At 36.8% G+C, this 22229-nt stretch overlaps 1 protein-coding gene across 1 annotated transcript in view; it reads right to left on the bottom strand.

Moving 5' to 3' along the window:
* The window catches only part of ADAM9 (ADAM metallopeptidase domain 9), a 91811-nt gene that overhangs the window by 38680 nt on the left and 30902 nt on the right, over positions 1 to 22229 (bottom strand). The window contains exons 10-13 of the mRNA XM_084879736.1: positions 19595 to 19676; positions 18947 to 19080; positions 7993 to 8164; positions 795 to 887 (exon numbers count right to left, since the gene is read on the bottom strand). Of these exons, the coding sequence (XP_084735862.1) occupies positions 795 to 887; positions 7993 to 8164; positions 18947 to 19080; positions 19595 to 19676 (481 nt within the window). The remainder of the gene's footprint in view (positions 1 to 794; positions 888 to 7992; positions 8165 to 18946; positions 19081 to 19594; positions 19677 to 22229) is intronic.

The following is a 22229-nucleotide window of genomic DNA, read 5'->3' as shown; positions in this document are numbered from 1 at the left end:
AATATAAAAGCACATTAAATTTATCAAACTAACCAGGATTATAACACTTACTAGAAACCAATGGTAATGTAAGGAAACAAGCATGTGACTAGACTAGTGGGTATAGAATGGGTGTGAAGTATGTAAAATGTGTGCCAAAAATGTTAATATTCAAACACTGCCCCAACAGTACTACTCATAAACAAAAACTGGAAGCAATCCAAATGCCCATCAATTGACTAGGTAAAGAAATCATGGTATAACCATACAAAGAAGTACTAACTATACAACCATGTAGAACTACATAAATGGAAGAAAACCCATTGTATCTTATTGAAAATACCAATAGGAAAAATATATGTATCTATGTTTAGCAACTTAATCCCCCTCCATGTATGCATGTGCACACATTCACACACACACACACACACACACACACACACACACACACACACATACATTCACAATCACATTTATACAGAAAAAAAAACTAAATTAATAACATATAAAAAATGGCTATGTCAGGAAGGTTAAAATGATAAGTCTTCCACTGTCTGTTTTCTATACTTTGGGATTGTGGAATTTTTAATAAAAAACATAGATTTCTCTTAAAATTAAAAAATGTTTTTACTTAGGAAAAAAATCTCATTAGACTGTAGTAAAGAGAATGTGATGCAAAACTATAAACAACTGCCAAAAATGTTTCATGTAATCATGTAATAAACATAACGTTCTCTTACAGATCAAAGACATTTTGATATATAATACTGTTCCTTTTTCTTTCTTTTTTTCCAAAATAGGGAGAAATTTCTTACCAAACAGTCTTTGCAACAGTCACCATATGCACATTCAGCAGATGATTTAAGCTTACAAGTACTTCCTTCACAACAAGGGTCCAATTCACATTCCTGTGAAAAGAAAATGACTGGCAATAAAGAAATGAGTTATTGTCATCAATATTCATTAATAAAATTCTTATCTTAGACCTCAAATCTATTTCTTTCTAATCTGGCAATAGCAATTAATCTCTGGAAATAATCACTATGCTGGATTTGTCAGTGATTCTTTAGCTGCAACTACCAGGTCTCAACATACATCAAATCATAGAGAGTATGTACCTTCATCTGCTGGTACTGCCAGAACAAGATACCATAGATGATGTCTTAAGCAAAACAAATTTATTATGTCACAGCTCTGGAGGCTAGACATCTAGGATCAAAGTTCCAGCCAATTAGTTTCTGGTGAGGACTCTCTTCCTGACTTGCAGACAGCTGCCTTCTTGCTGTATTCTTAAAAGGCCTTTCTTCAGTGTGTGTTTGTTCAGAGAAAGAGAGCAACTTAGAATCTCTTCTTATAAGGACACCAGACCTATCAGATCAGAGATCTGTCCCTAAGATCTATCCCATATTAATTTACGGGTGACACATTTAGTCCACAATAGTGGTTTTAATCATCACAGGAAATTAAGCATCCATGAATGCATTTCTCTTCATGCTCAGGGTCTGACTTCTCTGTTGAGTGGGTCTTCACCCTATGTGGACTTTCTTTTTTTAATTTAAATTATGCGCAGAAACCGGTTTGGCTCAGTGGATAGAGCATCCGCCTGCGGACTGGAAGATTCTGGGTTTGATTCCGGTCAAGGGCATGAACCTTGGTTGCGGGCACATCCCCGGTGGGGGGTGTGCAGGAGGCAGCTGATCCATGATTCTCTCTCATCAATGTTTCTAACTCTCTATCCCTCTCTCTTCCTCTCTGTAAAAAAATCAATAAAATATATTAAAGTATTGCATGAGTCTCTTTTTCCCCCTATTGACCTCTCCACAGCCACCTGTAGCCCCAAGCATCAGCCCTCACCCTCCTACTGTCTTATGTCCATTGGTTGTGCTCATATGCATGCATACACATCCTTTGGTTGATCTCTTACCTGACTTCCCTCATAGGTTATATAATCTGTTCAATGCTTCTATCTCTCTGGTTCTATTTTTATTCATCCGTTTATTTTGTTCATTATATTCCACAAATGAGTGAGATCATGTGATATTTATCTTTCTCTGACTGGCTTACTTCACTTAGTATAATGCTCTCTAGTTCCATCTATGCTGTTGCAAATGGTAAGAATTCCTTCTTTTTTACAGCAGCATAGAATTCCTTTGTGCAGATGTACCACAGTTTTCTAATCCACTCATCTGCTAATGGGCACTTAGACTGTTTTCAGATCTTAGATATTGTAAATTGTGCTGCTATAAACACAGGGGTCATATATCCTTTCTGATTGGTGTTTCTGTTTTCTTGGGATACATTCCTAAAAGTGGAATCACTGGGTAAAATGGGAGTTCAATTTTTAATTTTTTGAGGAAACGCCATACTGTTTTCCACAGTATCTGCACCAGTCTGCATCCCCACCAGCAGCAGTGCAAGAGGGTTCCCTTTTCTCTGCATTCTCACCAGCACTTGTCATTTGTTGATTTGTTGATGGTAGCCATTCTGACAGGTGTGAGATGGTACCTCATTGTTTTGATTTGCATCTCTCATATGATTAGTGACTTTGAGAATGTTTTCAGCTGAAACCGGTTTGGCTCAGTGGATAGAGCGTCGGCCTGTGGACTGAAAGGTCCCGGGTTCAATTCGGGTCAAGGGCATGTACATTGGTTGCGGGCACATCCCCAATAGGGGGTGTGCAAGAGGCAGCTGATCGATGATTCTCTCTCATCGATGTTTCTAACTCTCTCTCTTCCTCTCTGTGAAAAATCAATAAAATATATATTTTTTTTTTAAAAGAGAATGTTTTCATATATCTCTTGGCCTTCTCTATGTCCTCTTTCAAAAAGTATCTATTTAGGTCCTTTACCATTTTTTGATTGGATTGTTTATCTTCCTTTTGTTAAGTTGTATGAGTTCCCTATAAATGCTGGAGATTAAACCCTTATCAGAGATAACATTGGCAAATATGTTCTCCCATGTAGTAAGCTTTGTTGTTGTTTTGTTGATAGTTTCTTTTGATGTACAGAAGCTTTTTATTTTGATGTAGTCCCATTTTTTTTTATTTTTCCCCTTAGTTTCCATTGCTCTCGGAACTGTAGCAATAAAGATAATGGTACAATATATGTCTGCTATTTTGCTGTCAGGGCTGCTTCTAAGATTTTTATGGTTTCCCTTCTTACATTTAAGTCTTTTATCCATTTTGAGTTTATTTTTGGGTATGGTGTAAGTTGGTGTTCTAGTTTCATTTTTTTTTTTTTTTTGCATGTATCTGTCCAATTTTCCCAACACCATTTATTGAAGAGACTGTCTTGACTCCATTGTATGCTCCTGCCTCCTTTGTCAAATATTAATTGAGCATAATGGCTTGGGTCGTTCTCTCTTCTATTGCATTGGTCTAGATGTCTGTTGTTGTACCAGTACGTGGCAGTTTTGAGAACAGTGGCTTTTTATCTTTCTTGGCTTTTCCCACTCCACTATGGGCCACCATTTCTCTCCTACCCTACAAGCTCCCACCCACCAAGACACCTACTTTCCTATGTTCCAACTTTATGTCTTCAGCTCTGAATTGTTTAGGAAAGGAAGGAAAAACGGAAGAGAGAAGATAGGGGAAAGGAAGAAAAAGTGAGAAAGGACGGAAAACTAGATTTCTTATTTCTTATTAAAATAAGATGCCAACTTTGAGGGAAACTGGGTTAAAAAAAAATACACTGCACTAGTTTTGTAACTTTTTGTCAGCAGAGTGGTGATTTCAGGGGTGGGGGCAGTAGAGAATGAAGATGGAAGAGGATATAAAGGGATAAATGGTGATGGAGAAAATATATAAAGAAAAAATAAAAATATTAATAATAAATTAACTGTAATCTATACCTTACATCATACAAAAAATTTAAGTCAAATGGATCACATACCTAAATGTAAAAGTTAAAACTATATAGCTTCTAGGAGAAAACAATGCAACCTTGGATCAAAAGATTTCTTAAATATGACACCCATAAAAGCTTAAATTAATAAAGTGGGCTTCATCAAAATATAAAACTTCTATTCTTCAAAACATACTGTTAAGCCAATTAAAAAAAAAATAAGCTAGAGACTGGGAGAATATATTTGCAAGTCATATATCTGACAAAGGACTTGTATCCAGAATATAAGTACTGTCCAAATTCAGTTATAAGAAAACAACTTAATTTTTTAAATGGGAAAGAGCTTAATTGACATGCCACCAAGAAAGGCAGAAGACAAGCTGAAAACATGTTCAAAATCACAAGTCATTAGGGAATGCAATTAAAACCTCAATGAGGTACCACTTCACACCTAATAGCAAAGCTAACCCTGAAAAGACTATAAAGTAGTGGCAAGGTTGTAAAAGAACTCTAACTCTCATACACAGATGGTAGGAATGTAAAATGGTACAACCACTTTAGGGAATGGTTTGAAAGTTTCTTAAAAAGTTAAATATACACTTACCATATAACACAGGAATTTCATTTAGGGTATTTACCCAAGAGAAATGAAAACACAAGTTCATGTAAAGACGTGTAGGTGAATGTTCAAGCAACTTTTTGTGTTAATACAAAACACCAGAAACATCTCAAATATACATCAAGAGATGAACTGACAAACTGTAGTTTATCCATATTATTCAATGATAATGAACGATACAAACAAATTAATTACTGACACTGCAGCAATGTGGATAATCTCAAAATAATTATGCTGAGTGAATAAAGCTAGACAAAAAAACAAAAAAAGAGAGTATTCCACTTACATGAAACTCTAGGAAATGCACTCTAATGTGTAATGTCAAAAAATAGGTAAGTGATTGTCTGAGGAGAATGGGGCAAAAGAAAGGGTGGAAAGAGGGATTACCAAGGGTTGTAAAGAACTTTTTGGATGTTATGTTCATTATCTTGATAGTAGTGACAGTTTCACATCTATATATATAAAAGCCAAGCAACCGGAATGCCAGAACCACCGAAACAACAGGTCTGTATGACTCGCACTGCAGCCCCGATCCGCCCCCCACTCTGAATAGGGACAGGGCCTGCCAGCCAACTGCCTGTGGCCCCTCCCCCAGCCAGCCACACCCTCAATCAGGGTGGGAATGGCTGGCTCAGCCCCTATTAGCCCAAATCGGACCCCACCCATGCACAAATTCATGCAGCAGGTCTCTAGTATGTATATAATACATCAACTGTATGTTTTAAACATGGGCAGTTTATTATTGACCAAGTCTTCAATTGCCTATTTCTTACCCTTTGCTTTGTCTTGACCAAATTTTAATAAGGCTTCTTTCTTTTATATAGGTCCCTGCACTCTGCTTGTCCCTCTCATCAAAATAGCTTCCTCTGGAAATCAGCTGACCACAGCAGAACACTTTCCTATCAGTCCTCACTGGTTATTGCCCTTGCTTCTTAGCTCCTCCTTAAAAGATTCTACTTATCTCTGCTTTGCCCCCACCGTTACCCTATTAAAGAAAAACCTTTTTCTCTTTGATTCTGAGATACTTCCAGATTTCGGAGATCAGAGTGGTCTTCCTATTACAGTAGCCTTTCCCTTATCTAAGTCCTAATTTAGTTTTTTGACATTGTATTCAATCATAGTTCAAAAAAGCTGTTAACTGTTTTTAAAAAAAAAAAAAAAAAAAAACACTGTAAGATGGCTTCATTAAAAAAAAAGAGAATTAGGAAACAGTGTATACATGTATTCTGATTATGATAAAAGCATCATTTTAAATGGTTTTGTAATAACTAACCATTAATGGACAGAAGTTAATTTTCTACCTCAGTCCGCATGAACACCTCAATTAAAGAGTAATCTAAAAAAATTTAATTTAAAAAACACTACTAAAAAACATAAAGAAGCTATGATGATAATCTTGGAAAAGGAGTAATATTACTCAAATAAAAAATTCAAAAAATTTTAAGAAAAATAATTGATAAATTTGCCTTCATTTAAATTTTAAAGTTCAATATAATAAGAATACATGCGATAAAAAGTTAAATGACAAGAATAAACCCTAGTGTAAACTGTAGACTTTGGTGATAATGATGTGTCAATGTAGAGCCGTCAGTTGTAACAAATGTACCGCCGTGCTGCAGAGTGTGGACAATGGAGAAGTGCTTGTGTGAGGGGCAGGCAATATATGGAACTCTCGGTACTTTCCACTCAAATTTGCTTTGACCCTAAAATGTCCTAAGAAATAAAGTTGATTAATTTTTTTAAGCTTAATAATAAGCAACAGACAGAAAGGAAATACTAGAACATATTCACAAAGAACTTTGCCCATAATACCTGAGTTGCTAAAAGTAGATTTTAAAAAATCAACAGCACAACTTATAAACTTATGCAGGATATAAAATAATAACTCATAAAAGGAAATTATGCATGTGGTCTAAAAGCATATGAAAAGTGATAAAAACTAAATGGAAAAAACTATGTTATTTGAAGCAAACATAATCAGTTGAGAGGGTACATGGGAGGAGCTAGAGATTATGGAAGTTCTCACACTCCATACAATCCTACAGGAAGAACTCCATGTTAATAATAAAGTGCTATGGTTCTAACTTCCCTTTTCCCTTCTATAAATACTTCCCTATCTTGGCATGTAGGCCAGAGTGTGCTCATATAATCATGTGATTTTTATCCTTCATTTTGTTTATGTGATGTATCACATTTATTGATTTACCAGACTTGCATCTCTGATGGGTAAAAAGGGTGGGAATGAGGGATATCTGTCATACTATCAACAATAAATGTATATTTTTAAAAATAAATTATTTTAAAAACATGAAATATGGAAGGATAGCCGAAACCGGTTTGGCTCAGTGGTAGAGCGTCGGTCTGCAGACTGAAAGGTCCCAGGTTCGATTCCGGTCAAGGGCATGTACATTGGTTGCGGGCACATCCCCAGTAAGGGGTGTGCAAGAGGCAACTGGTCGATGTTTCTCTCTCATCGACGTTTCTAGCTCTCTATCCCTCTCTCCTCTCTATAAAAAATCAATAAAAACATATTTAAAAAAAAAAAAAAGAAATATGTAAGGATAAAGAACTGAGAATGCCTGGAAAGGCAAAGAATTTGGTCATCCTAATAGCATAATGTTAATTTGAAAATTAAACATGCTTTATTAGGCCTTATTTTCCTCACTTGAAAATGATAATATAAAAAATATCAATCTGCTTGAGTTACTGTGAGAGAATTACACCAGGTAAAACATTGAGCAGAAGTCCTGACATACAGCAATAATGAAGGCTAATTACAATTTCATCATATAATACATACTGCCTTTCTAGAATGGGAAGTCTTCTGGCAAAGCCAGGTGTGGTCGGGTGAAGCAGAAGAACTTGTGGAAAAGATTGAGAATAGAGGGATGTTTCCACAAAAATGAACAAATTTTCTTTAAAATTTAATGCTAGGCCCAGGAGGAGGCCATTTGGAGAGGAGAATGGCTAAGATATAGAACAATAATAATAAAAATGAGCATAGGCTTATGGAAATAAGTATGGGCATCATACTTATTTGATAAAACCACAGGTCAGTAGGTAAACTGGAGGTTAATTAAGGGAGGATGTTAATTTCAGTGCCAAGAACTTTGTTAATGAAGGGCTCTGGAGAATGAGCCAGCTTCAATTTATTATTAAAATGAGTTCAACCAAATAAATATTTCTGCAATGGCAGTGCCAGACAGAATGTTAAGACTTTACCAGTAGAACCAAGTGAAAAATCAAGTCATTCTTTAAAGTAAATAAATGACCCAATAACCATAACAGAAATGGTATAAGCTACAAAAATAAATAAATAAAGAATCGGCATGGCGCTTTCCTTGACATCAAAACAGATGACATCATTAGTTATGTTCTGGGAAGGAGGAGATGACCAATCCCAGGAACAGGTCCCCACAAGGAAAATGCCAATCCTCTTTCTGCCACTAAATTTTACTTTGGCTTCTATGCCAGAGTTGCCACAGCAAGCTATTTAATTTTTTGCAAACCCTGAAGTAAAGTGACAAAGCAAAAAGCAAACATTCAACCAACCTTTGGAGAACCACAGTCACACTCTTCCCCGGGGTCCACCAACTTATTGCCACAGAAAGGAGCACTATAGGCTTCATCAGGCTTGGGAATATTAAGAAGGCAGTTTCCTCCTTTATTTAAAGTTAACTTCTCAAAGTCCTCTGCACTGCAACTGCTGAAGTTCCTGGAACCTCTATAATAAACATCAAGAAAAAGAGCTCATGTCAGAGCAATTTTTTCAAAAAAATTTAAGTCATGTCTTCAACCAAATAAAAATGTATATTTAAAATAGCAGTTAATAAGCTAACCAAAATAGAAATGAAAATTAATGTCTATTTCAAAAAATATAAAACATTATTTCAGTTACTATATAATAATTACTATTTGGGTTACAATATATTATACATCTATGAAAAAAATCTTCCAAACAATCACTTTCATTGAAATACAAAATCATAAATCTTGTCAGAATACAGTTTAGAAATTATCTAGTCCTATCCAGAATTAAGTTATATTTATCTTCCATAGTAAAAGTATTTGGAGCTAGATCTACGTTTACCCAATCTTCTTTTCACTTATTGTTTTACTCTATCACTATAAAATATCTCCACATAATCCCACTAACTATTAATGGGAAACACACCCATATATACAACAAGAATCTTCTAGAAATCCAAGTCACATTAAAATTTTATCAGGGGAATTTTGTGCCCTAAAACAATCTATTTTTCATCAGGTTGAGCAATGTTACTAAAGTAGCAGTGGGAATAAAAACAGTTGCATTATAGTGTTTGAGTCTCTGTAAATCCAAGGAATCTAAGGAACAGTTTCTTCCTGTGAAATTTTGTTCCCTGGGTATTCAGTTTACACTTCTTTGCTAACTGACCCAAAATCTTAGGGAAGGAGATAGGCCTGGCTCTAGGCTTTGGGGAATGGAAGGCAGTCTGTCTAGAACATTTTGGTACTGTTAACTACTATTCGACAAAAAGGTATTTGATTATGAGATGCTGAAGGATTTTAACAGATAAGCAGAGAAGGAACATGAACAATCAATTGCCTATTACAAAAGAATGAGTAAAGACAGTATTTTGACTCACACAGAAAGGAAATGCAGGGCATAAGCTTTTTGACAATAACAACACTTGTTTTCCACATTCTTCTTTTTCTTGCTACTCTCTGTTTAAGAATATTGTGAGGAATCTTTTTTTTTTTCTTTTTTACAATATCATTCATTCAACAAATATTTGTTAAAACATTTCTTATATTCAAGGCATTCGTCTCTGTTAAGGGATAAAACAGTAAACAAAGCAGACAAAAATCCCCAACCCTGTGAAGGTGACATTCTAGTGAATGAGACTGTAAACTTAGTAAGTAAATTCAAGCTCTAGCCAGTTTTGCTCAGTGGATAGAGCATTGGCCTGCAAACTGAAGGGTCCCAAGTTCAATTCCAGTCAAGGCACAAGCCCAGGTTGTGGGCTTGATCCCCAGTAGGGAGTGTGCAGGAGGCAGCCAATAAATGATTCTCTCCTATCAATGATATTTATCTCTCTCTCCCTCTTCCTTCCTCTTTGAAATCAATAAAAATATATTTAAAAGGTATATATGTAAATTTAATAGATAACTACAATTGAGAAAAAAGGTGAAGAGATGAAGGGGATGGCCTGTGTAGGCAAAGAAGTGATTCCAATTTTTAAAAGAGCAATCAGGACAGACATTTCAAACATTGTGACAATTGAATCAAAACTGGCTATTTGGGGCAAGGAAACATTACAGGGAGAAGTAAAAAGTACAAAAACCCTAAGATAGAAGCCCGCTTGCTCAAGAAAAAAATAAAGCCAGAAGGCTGGAGTAGGAGTGAGTAGTGAAGAAATGGGTAATGTGAGATACCATCAGCAAAGGTAGAAATAGGCCATTATAAGAAATTGACTTTTTTACTGAGAGAAAGGAGATTGGAGAGAGGGAGAAGGGAAAGAATGACAATAGAAAGTGTTGAGCAGGAGCGACTTGATCTGAACAGGATTACATGGCTACTATGCAAGAGGCTACTGCCGAATTCCACTTAACAAAGAGCAGCCAGATAGCAGTGGGAGTAATAAGAAGTGTTTGGATTACGTATATGTTTTAAAGAAATAACCATTCAGAAGAAGAACATGCCATAACAGAGAAGTCAAGGAAGACTCTGAGATTTTTGTTCTGAGCTGCTAGAAGGAAGAAGGTACCATTAATTGACATGGGGAAGACTGGGTAGAGCAAGTGTCCATAAATATATGTGTCTATTAGTGGACTCTTCTATTTCATTTGTTTGTTTTTCTATATTTGCATCAAAACCCCATTTTTCTAAATCCCATGGCTTTATAATAGGTTGTCTAAAGCAAGTTGTTCTACTTTGACCTACTTGTTTAAATAGGATGGTGGTTAACAGAGGGAAGGGGGATAGGAGAGTAAATAAAGGTAACGGGGCAAAATATATAGTAATGAAAGATTATTTGACATTGGTTTATGAACAATTGATTCATGACTAAACTGACAATTAAAAATAGCAATGAAAAGAAAGTCTTTTCACGAATTTCTTGCACTGGGCCTCTAGTAAAATAGAACAGTTATAGAAATATGCTATAATAATAGCTATGTGAATGTGGTCTCTCTCTTCTTCTCTCAAAATATCTTATTGCACTGGTTTGCCCTTCTTCTCATGATGTTGTGAAATTATATAGTGCCTATATGATGAGGTGAAGTGGATAAACTGGACAAAGGAATGATTCACATCCCAGGCAGGATAGAACAGGACAGTGTGAGATTTTATCACATTATTCAGAACAGTGCAAATTTAAAACTTATAAATTTTCTATTCAATATTTTCACACCATCGTTGACTGGGTCACGGTTCGACTGCAGAAAGTGAAACCACAGAAAGAGAAACCACAAATAAGGAGGGTAACTGTAATTCTGTTTATTAACTAATTAATCTACTCTATAATTAGAGCTCAAAAGAGCAAAAAATGAAAAGTAGTTAGGAATACATTTAGGTGGCAAAAATGTAAAGAAAATGAAGGAAATTATTACCATAAAAATTAAGGTATTGTTTAACTTTAGGGGAAAAGGTGTAATAGGGAAAACTACAAAAGGGATTTCTGAGGACTGGTAAGTGACATAAATGTTCACTTTATAAAAATGTGTTCACTGTAAGTTTTAGCTAGCTTTTCTATAAGTTTTATTTATGATAATAAAAGTGTTTTGTTCTAATATATCATAACTTGTACCAGAATAAGAAGACCCAGCAAAAATTATTTGCAGTCCTTCACTTCCTATAGCTAGGCTCAGCAACATACAGTAAACTAGAAGGGCCCTTAATCAGGATTAAGAAATCCTACAGAAAAAAAAAAAAAGAAAAAAAAATGACTTTGCTCAACCTGATGGTGGTTATTAGAGATCAGGAAGTTGACATGGGCCATAGCATTGATAAGAAGTAATCTTCCTATCTAATAAAAGAGTAATATGCAAATTTACCATCACTCCAACACACAAGATGGCCACCCCCCTGTGGTCAAAGATGGCAGCCCCCATGTGGACACAAGATGGCCACCACAAGATAGCCAGCAGGGGAGGGCACTTGTGGGCAATCAGGCCAGCAGAGGAAGGCCATTGAGAGAAACAATGCCTGCAAGGGAGGGCAGTTGGGGGCAGTCAGGCCTGCAGGGGAGGGAAGTTGGGGGTGACCAGGTCAGCAGAGGAAGGCAGTTGGGGGTTTCCAGACCTGCAGGGGAGGGCAGTTGGGGGGGTCCAGGCCTGCAGGGGAGATCAGTTGGAGGTGACAGGGCCTGCAGGGGAGGACAGTTAGAGGTGATCAGGCTGGCAGGGAGGGCAATTAGGGGTGACTAGGCCAGCAGGGGAGGGCATTTAGGGGCAATCGGGCCAGCAAGGGAACAATTAGATGTTGATCAGGCTGGCAGGGGAGTGTTTAGAGGGTGATCAGGCTAGCAGGCAAGTGAGCGGTTGGGAGTCAGCAGTCCTGGATTGTGAGAGGCCAAATGGGATAGGGCCTAAATGGGCAGTCAAACATTCATCAAGGGGTCTCAGATTGGAGAAGGTGTAGGCTGGGCTGAGGGACACATACCCCTGTATACAAATTTCGTGCACCAGGCCTCTAGTCACTAAGAAAAAAGAATTACCAGGCCAATGTGGTTCAGTGGTTGAGCATCAGATCCATGAAGCAAGAGGTCACAGTTTGATTTCTGGTAGGGGCATATACCTGAATTGCACGCTTGATCCCCCATGGGGAAAGTGCAGGAGGCAGAGAATCAATACTTCTCTCTCATCATTCATGTTTCTCTCTCTCCTTCTCTCATCCTCTTTCTGAAATCAATAAAATATATATATATTTTTTTAAATAAGGAAATAAGAACATAGAATAAAGATAAAGGACACAGAATAAGAGGCAAACTTGAGGTGCAGAGCAGGCTCTCTCTGATTTAAAAACAACACACAAACACACACACACACACACACACACACACACACGATGATGCAATAGAAAACAGCATCATTAATAAATCTAAGAAATGTATTGCCATCTGGTGGAGCAAGTCAGTCCCTTTCACTTAGGAATAGGCTAAAGCCATCTGTCTAATGAGGCCCACCACATTTTAAATTGTCAATCCAACACTATCTGTCCTATTCTGTCCTATGCCCAGAATACTTCCCTGTTCAAAGTAGAAATTAGTATGATGTCTTCTCTGGGATAATTTACATTTTCCTCAAGAGAAGCAGGCTCCCCTCCATTCAGAAGTGAAGGTGTCACTTATGCTCTTTTTTGGAAGGTGGAAAATCTTTCATTCTCCAAAACTTGGTTTGTCTAAATCTAAAAATCAATGTGCCTATATTAGAAGTCTTTTAGGACCAAGTTTTTACAAGTATTGCCCCGGATTATAGCTTCCAAGAATCTCTGTGTTTGCTATGGACCCAATTTTAGCCAACCATTCCTAAAGTGCTTCTGCACTAATCCCCTATAAGCAATGAAATGCTGACATGTCATTCTTTACACAATCTCCCCAGGCCCAACTGTCTCTTGAACTATATCTCCTAACTTAAGACCATTCTTGAGCCACACCCCATTTCAACTCAGTAAGCCCAACATATTTCTGCTTCAGATATAAAAAAATTAATAAAACAAAAACAGAAACTCAAGTGGTGACCATTTGCAAGCAGTGAATACTTACATTTATCCAATACTTACATTTACCCACAAGCTATCTCTCTACCCCAACAACAAGTAAATTACAAACAAGACATTCTTCTTTTAGCCCTCATTAATTTTAACTTATTACACTAACATATAAAATTATTACAAGATCAATAAAATATGTGGAAACTCATATACTACCTTGTTACAATCACAGAACCTCCACAAAAGGCAAAGGCAACAATCAACAAATATATGTATCTTAAAATCCTTATTAAATTGCTAAATAAAAGTGTGAAACTATTATGGTACTAGTAGTAATGAGAAAATATTATCAAGACAATCCACTCAGATATATTTGAAATATAGTTATCCTCTGAATTTTTTTTTTTTTTTAATAAAGTAAAGCCCAGCTGGCATGGCTCAGCAGTTGAGCACTGAGCTATGAACCAGAAGGTCACAGTTCGATTCCCAGTCGGGGCACATGCCCAGGTTGTGGGCTTGATCCCAAGTGGGGGCATGAAGGAGGCAGCCGATCAATGATTCTCTCTCATCACTGATGTTTCTATCTCTTTCTCCATCTCCCTTCCTCTCTGAAATTAATAGAAATATATTTTAAATAAATGTTAAAACTCCACAACAAAATCAATAATACATTATTTCCAAAATACATTATCAGTTTTCAAGAATATATTCCAGCCCTGATTGGCTTGGCTAAGTGGAAAGAGCGTCGGCCTGCGAACTGAAGGTCCCAGGTTTGATTCCAGTCAAGGGCATGTACCTTGGTTGCGGGCACATCCCCAGTAGGAGGTGTGCAGGAGACAGCTGATTGATGTTTCTCTCTCATTGATGTTTCTAACTCTCTATCCCTCTCCTCTCCTTTCTGTAAAAAATCAATAAAATATAAATATTTTTTAAAAGAATATATTTCAGGGAACACTGGTAACAGCAATCACTTAAAAATTCAATACTATTGAATATTTATATTTATAACAGAATGGCACCTACACTTTTTCTAGAACACTTGTATTAAATAATTTTTCTCTAGTTCCTAATTAAAAATAGTTTCTCAGAACAAAATGATTCAAAAAAATACAGAAAATCCAGGAGAAAAAATAAAAAATTGACCTGAAAGATTACCACCAAAAGACACAACCCGTTAAAACTTTTGGCATACATCCTCATGATTTTTTTCACATGTTCATATTTTTAAAGATTAAAGATAGTTACAATCACACTACGATATTTCATATACTCCTTTTCCACATGGATAAATATATTTTAAACCAAACATATTATTAACCACTAGTGATTCACAAACCACACTCTTCAGTGCCCTGGAGCTTCTAAGGAGGTACCTCACAAGCCTGGGCCAACCTAGGCGCAATAGGCAGGTGCCTAGGACCTCTCATACTTTCAATGGCCCACAAAAATGTTGAAAGCTGTTTCTTTTTAAATCAGAAGAAGAATAATGACTATTTAATAATAAAACCAGCCTGGGTTATATTCATCTTGATTCTGAGATATCTTGAACTTTAGACAAATAAAAAACAGGTTTTTTTCCTTCACGTTTTTTCAAAATGGCTATAACTGGTTTATTGGGAATCTATTTATTTTATACACTTTTAACTATATTTATAATACTATTTAATTTATTCCCTTGCTGTTCAAAACTAGACAATCATATCATCTGAGCTTTCCCCTTTTCAAATAATTATTCCTAAATCTTTTCCTAATTCGATGCATTATCTGATGCAAAACAAGATAAAATAATGGGACTAACAAATCTTATCCCTATCCTTTTCCACTGTGCTCTATGCTTGGTGGAGAATGACCTATATGGACTATATCCAATAAAACACAGCCAAATAAGAGGCACTGGCAGAGACAAGAAGGCAGTAGGAGAAAAAGGTGGATTAATTCCTCTGGATCCCTCTCCACCAGGTCACCTTATGTTGGCAATTTCCCACTATTTCAACTTCTGTAGGGCCAGTCCCTCCTATAGCTACTAGTTCCCTCTCCAAGAGCCAATTTTATTTCCTCCTGTTATGTCTTTTACATCCCTATAAGGTTATATATTTAAGTTAGAAAAAAATTATTTGCAGCTCCTCTCACGGGAAAAATGATAGGTTGCCTAATATTTGATATCAGCTTATATACATGTTTAAGTTTTAATATGTAGTAAATTTTATTTTTTAATATGTTTTTATTGATTTTTAGAGAGAGGAAGGGAGAGGAATAGAGAGACAGAAACATTTGTTGAGAGAGCAGATCATGGATTGGCTACCTCCTGCACCCCCCTATTGGGGATCCAACCCCGCAACTAGGCATGTGCCCTGACAGAATAGGACCCATGACCTTTGGTTCCTGGGTCAATGCTCAACCGCTGGGCCATACCAGTCGGGCATAGATAGTAAATTGTAAACATAATATTCACAATAACATTTCCTTCAAAATACTTTATAATAACTTTAGACTTCAGGTCTCTTTTTGACAGACTTACTTAGGAGAGTGTTTTAAAGTTATCAATTCAGTTAGGGGGTTTTGTTATTAATATCTATCTAGTTTTATCACTTTGTGGCCAAAGAATAAGACTAGCCCTGTTTATTCTTTTTGGAAATTACATAAATCTTCTTTTGGTAAAATATATGGTCAGTTGGATACCTGAAGTTTTACTTATGAAATTAACCATACTGATATTTATTTAAACCTCTATAGTCTTAAGGACTCATCAGAATTTTAATATAATAATTTGTGGCCCAATATTTGGATTTTTACAGCTTGATCTCAGAACCTTCTTACAAAGCATAACTTGCTTTTTTGGACTCAGAACCCACCCACAGAGTAAGCAGCTGTACTGTTTGTTAATCATACTCCTTCCATCACTGTTAAATAATACTTCCTGTACTATAATCATGTGATATGAAAACAGCCTTTTGTTCTAAGGCTTGGGCTGAAACTAGGATGTTGACAAATGCTTAATCATATATCACCTTTTGTTCTCATCTCAAACCCCACATGCTTGGCCACTGAGTCAGCCAACTGTTAAAAGTACAGTTGCCCCCACCAATCAGAAAACAAATAATGTAAGTTTACAGTCTCATTTCCCCTAAGTAATCCATCTCTTTTATTGTCAGTTCCTTACAATTTTTGCTTTATAAACCTTGCTTTACCCAATCCATTTTGGAACATCTCTTTGGTTCATACTGAAGGCTACATTTCCTGGTTTGCAAATCATTATGTGAATAAACTCTCTTTTAATTTTTTAGAAAGTTTCTTCCCAACTTCTGTTTACATTTTATATGTTTTTTATCTACATAATCTGTCAATGATTTAGAGAGAGATTTTAAAATTTTCTCTAATATATGGGAACATTTTCCCTTGAGGTGCTTTTTACCAGGCCAGCAAGGAATGGCAGTTGGGGGGGACCAGGTCAGCAGAGGATGGCAGTTGGGGGGACCAGGCCTGCAGGGGAGAGCAGTTGTGGGGGATCAAGCCTGCAGGGAAGGGAAGTTGTGGGAGATCAGGCCAACAGGGAGGGCAGTTAGAGATGACCAGGCCAACAGAGGAGGGCAGTTGTGGGAGACCAGGCCAGCAGGGGAGGGCAGTTGGGGGGACCAGGCTTGCAGGGGAGAGCAATTGGGGAAGACCAGGCAGGGGAAGGCAATTGGGGGGTGAGGGGGGGGAGGCCTACAGGGGAGGGCAGTTGGGGAGGACAAGGCCTGCAGGGGAGGACAGTTGAGGGGGACCCAGCCTGCAGGGGAAGGCAGTTGGGGGAACCAGGCCAGCAGGGGAGGGCAGTTGGGGGGACCAGGCTTGCAGGGGAAGACAGTTGGGAGCTGCAGTCCTGGATTGTGAGAGGCATGTCTAACCACTCGTTTAGGCCCATTTAGGCCTGGTCCCCGGACCTAAACGGGCAGTCAGATATCCCTCTCGGGGTCCCAGATTGGAGAGGGTGCAGGCTGGGCTGAGGGACACCCCCACCCCCCGCCCCCCTGTACCATGCATGAATTTTGTGTACCAGGCGTCTAATATCTTAATAATGTAAAAGTTAAAAAAAAAAAAAAAAAAAAAAAAAAAAAAAAAAAAACTATGGCAAATGTTCATTAATGATTTTATGTCTCATAAATGAAAAGTGATGATTTTTGTCTTATTTTGAGTCTCTTTGCTACAGGTATGTTTCCTGAATATAATTATAATGGTTTGTGGCCTATTACTGATGTATTTATTAGGTTAATATGTTGTCTCCCCCAATTAAAATGTAAATTCTGTAAAGGGCAAGTCTTTATCTAACTCACTGAGATAGTCTAAGTGCCTAAAACAAAGTCTAGCACATAGTGCTCAACAAATATTTGATGAGTGAATGAAGTATGGGTCATACCATTTTAAATTGCACTACAGCACTGTTTCATGACATTCCTTCCTCTTATTGTCCCTTTTTTCATCAGTTTCTTATTTTACCTCACTGTTGAATATTTTTTCTTTTCCCCTGAATCTATGTCTTCCACAATTAGCCAGAGCAAACACTAAACTTACTTCCCTGTCCAACAGAAAATATTTTACAAACATAACTTTTCTTGTGAATGTAATTACACTTTTATTAAGGATAGTTTTTTCATAAGTGCTATTCTAATCTTTCCATATCTATTTTTAAGCCTAGTATTTTCTCAAAAACAAATTGTGTAATAAATCCTGCTTATTTCTCCTTTATATCAGGATGTGATTAGAATTATAATCTCACATCTAAAGTGCTGGCTAACAGAAGTTTTATTACTTTTTCAGTGCCCTAGGAGCTTGAGGAAAATAGAAAAGGGAGTGAATCCTTAGGGCCATGGATATTCCCCATATGAAACCTTCATCTGTGTTTGTTAAAGATGAACATCTTTCATATCTAATTTTTTCTCTGACTCAGCTTCTAATTCACACATGCACTGTGGCCATGTCCAGTTCTCAGCTTAGCACAACTGCCTACTAAAGTAGGATGGAACTTTGTTGCCTTATAAGAACTCTGCATCAAAAAGAAGCCCAACAACTCAATGGTTCTTGTTCACTCTTAGACCCTGAATGGTAATTACTTTTGAACCCTGATAAAGGAAGGTGTTCTAAAATCACAGGCTCTTGACTCAAACTTTTGATTTCAAATCCCAGCTTCACCACTTCTTTGGATGTGTGACCTGTTTGTTTCCTCATTCACAGAGTTAACAAAGTACTTACATCTCATTAGGTTATTGCACATTAACTGATTAATACCTTTTAAGTGCCTAGAATAGTGTCTGATACAGAAAAAGAGTTCAATAAATGTTAACACTTCTTTCTCCTTCTATTTGTCTTGCCTCTCACCTTTATGAATAAAATTGGAAATGTTAGGATATGTCAAGATTTCTTCTATTTACAGTGACAGCGCAGTGCTTTCTCATGAGGTTTGTAAATAAATGTTTCATATAGTCCTTCAATCTATTATTCTAACCTGTACTGAATCGAGCGGAATCCTTTCCCCAATTTGTAATTCAGATGTAATTTTTTCCATGTTCTTATATCTTTTGGTCTGTCAATTGCTTTAAAGAAGAGTGTAGCTACATACCTGTGCCTAAGTATTTCTTGCTGAAAGCTCTGTGGAATTATTTATTTAGTTAAAAAACAGACTTCTCATTGGTGTATCAAGTAATTAATTTCAGGGGAGTCAGGAATAATTTTTCCTGTTTTTCAACATAGACATTAGTATATCCCAGAGTTTAAGAAATACTAATCTACAATACCACCTTATAAAGAATAAGAAGAAAGAACTCAATTACTTACGATGCTCCTGAATTCATAATGCAGCTCTTGGCTCCACAAACACAATTTCTCCCATCATCATGATTCATTCCAAGGTTATGACCCAACTCGTGAGCAACAATAGATGCAAATGTCTCCACTGTGATTTGCCCAAACTGTCCAAACATAAGAAGGTATTACCTAGGTTTCTGAGCAATAGGATATGTTTTGTTTCTGAAATTATTTTTTCACAAAAGGAAACTTACCATAATAATGTTAATAGTCTATATGATAAAACAAGCATCCAACATCAGTCCTTACACATTTCAGCTTAGTAAAAAACGCGTGATACTCAACACACTGATGAAATAGACCCTTTAAGCAATAGATCAAATACTTTAGCACCTATGGATTATTCATGGTGGTCTACAGGAAAACGAGTTCATGGTTCTAATTTAACTTTCTTAAGTGAAGTCTCTATTTCCTCATCCATAAAAAGTGAGGAGCTAATAAATATTAGGATACTTAATCCAGGCTGTAGAGAAACAACTCATCTATCACTTCTACATTGTCCTTCATAATACCCAAAATATAGTTTTAAGGATGATGGAAGGAAGTATAGAGTCAAGAAATGCTTGACACTCTCTTAATGCAGATGGCCAAAGGTGAATATCAATAACAAAAATGTACCACATTGATCCCGCCTGCGTGGCTCCTTGAACACACGGTTCCCACAAATGCCATTCCTGCAGTCCCACCAAAACCTTTCTTCCTAAATAAAAAGAAAAGGTGAAAGTTATAACAAGTAACATTTTAAAGTCAGGATAGAATAAAGCTTTCTCTCTTTTATTATCAGAGAATAAGATTAATATTACAAATTTGTTTTTTAGAAAAATAAAGATACCAAACCAAAATTTTTCTACCTTCTAATAAAAAACCTCCCTAAAATGCATTAGATTTATTTATGCAAAAATTCTAATGAGAGACAGGAAACAAACTCAATGAACATATGCACACAGGAGGCTGCAAGGCAGGAAGCACAGGGAACAGTGAGGTCACAGTGGCCTCCATGTGGTTCATCACTTGTATCCCAGGACCTATTCCATCTGCCTGGAATTCTCCTCACCCATTTTTACCCCTAGTTCACTCCATCACCTCCTTCAGTTCTTTACTCAAATTATCTTCTCACTGAGACCTTATTTTGCCATATTACCTAAATTTCAACTTTACTTCTCCAACATTTTTATTTTTCCACCTTACCATTTTTTATTTATCTAGTGCCCCAGTGCACAGATTCATGCACATTAAAATGAATTAATTAGAAGGTGGCCAGCGGGGCAGGACTGGGCAAGACAGACGGGCTGGACATACCCTGGAGCCAACCCCATGAGGTCCCTCTCCAGCAGGCCACACCTGGGGCAGCGCTAAGCTCGAAGGGTATCTGTGGATTGAGCAGGGTCCCTCCAGCAGGTGAGGTCCCTTGGCCTAGCCTGCAGAGAACAGGCTGAAACTGTCTCTCTGACATCCCCTGAGGGGTCCTGGATTGCAAGAGGATGCTTCTCGAATGATGCACCCCAGAATCGTGCTCCCTCCTCTCTGGTTCTGGGGCATATCACTTGAGAATCGCTGCTGCCAAGCCACCACAGCTCAGCAGCTCCTGCATTGAGCATCTGCCCCTGGTGGTCAGTGCACCTCATAGCTACCGGTCGGAGCTTCTGTCCCCTGGTGGTCACTGCACATGGTAACTACTTGTGGGACAGTCTGACAGTTGCTTAGCCTTTTATATATAGAGATATAGGTATTATATATACTTATTTATCTCATTTATGGCAAATCACCTCTACCAGAATATGAATTCCATGAGAGCAAGAAGTTTTGTCTGTTATGTTTACTGCTCTACCCCAGTGCCTATGGTACGTATACACCTAATGCATATTTTTTAAATGAATAAATCCTTCTCTGGGGTATCTGACCAGCCAGGGTAAAAGGACTTGAGATACTGACATAGGGGATTTCCAAGAAAAATTTTCAGCCAGATCACCACATAATGAACTCCAAAGTCTCCAAGCCCCTACTCATGTACTTAATGCTTCATAAAGGCTTTCAGTACCTCATTTTAACCACAAACAAAACACCAGAGATCATGAGACACTGGAAAATACCTCTAACACAACAGATGGAGGCCAAAAAGAGGGGAAAGACAGCGTGGTAGGCATACTTGGGCAAGGCACAGGAAGTATGCTTGATGCCTGCTCCTTTTGGTCTTGTGTGAACTGGATGGCATACTCACTGGGATGAGGATACTTGTAGGTGCAATTTTACTAAAAATTAATTAAAAAGTCAGGACCAATCTTTGTGATTACAGAACCATAAAAATCCATTTTGGCATTTTCAGTGCCTTGCTTTAAATTAACTCATATAACCAAAGAAAACAAAATAAAATCAAGAGAAGTTTCTCCTCTGGGAAAAAATATATATTTTTTAGGTACCATCAACATTGAGGGAGGCAAAAAGTATTATATAAAATAAAACTTTTTCTTTTTTTGCAAAAAATCAGCCTATCAAGCCAGAAAACTTTTAAGGAGGATAAAATGTTTTAAATATTTTCAGTGAATGTTTTGCTGTAAGTTTTTGGACTGTACTTGTATTAAGTGATTTATATAAGTTTACATTTTATTAAAGTAGAAAAGAAGAAAAAATTTTAAAATATATCAGTAATATTTCAAAGAGAGTAAGAAAACTATTATATCCAGGAAATAAAAAACTGATTATGTAAAAAATATTCAGGGGAACAAAAAACATCTACTAAACACTAAAAATAAGAAAGCCAGAAATTGAAAACTCAATAAAAAGCTTAAAAGTTAAATTTAAGACAATATCCCAAAAACGACAAAAAGACAAAGAGAAGAAAGGAAACAAAAGATAATTCCTGAAACTATAGGATATCAGTTTCAAAACTGAAATTACCCACTAAGCACACAGCACATCAGTGATAAAAGACCTACACAAAAGCCTATCATTAAGACAATTCCAACACCTGGGAATTAAGAGAAGATCCCATAAGTTTCCAGAGAAAAAGAAATTTTAAAAAGCCATATATACAGGATCAGAAATCAGAATGATTTAATGGTTCTCAACAGTCATATTGGAAGTCAAAAGAAGATTTCATGGTTCAAATTTTATACCCATCAAAATAATAAAAAGTTATTAAACAAACTACAAAGGTCAAAATGAGATAATTTTAAAAATATATATATTTTTATTGATTTCAGAGAGGAAAGAAGAGGGATAGAAACATCAATGAGGAGAGAGAAACATTGATCAG

This window comes from Pipistrellus hanaki, assembly GCF_964339955.1.
Source record: "Pipistrellus hanaki genome assembly, chromosome: 3".
Lineage (NCBI taxonomy): Eukaryota > Metazoa > Chordata > Mammalia > Chiroptera > Vespertilionidae > Pipistrellus > Pipistrellus hanaki.
The sequence above is the reverse complement of the archived record's forward strand: the minus strand, read 5'-3'. Positions and strand labels throughout refer to the sequence as shown.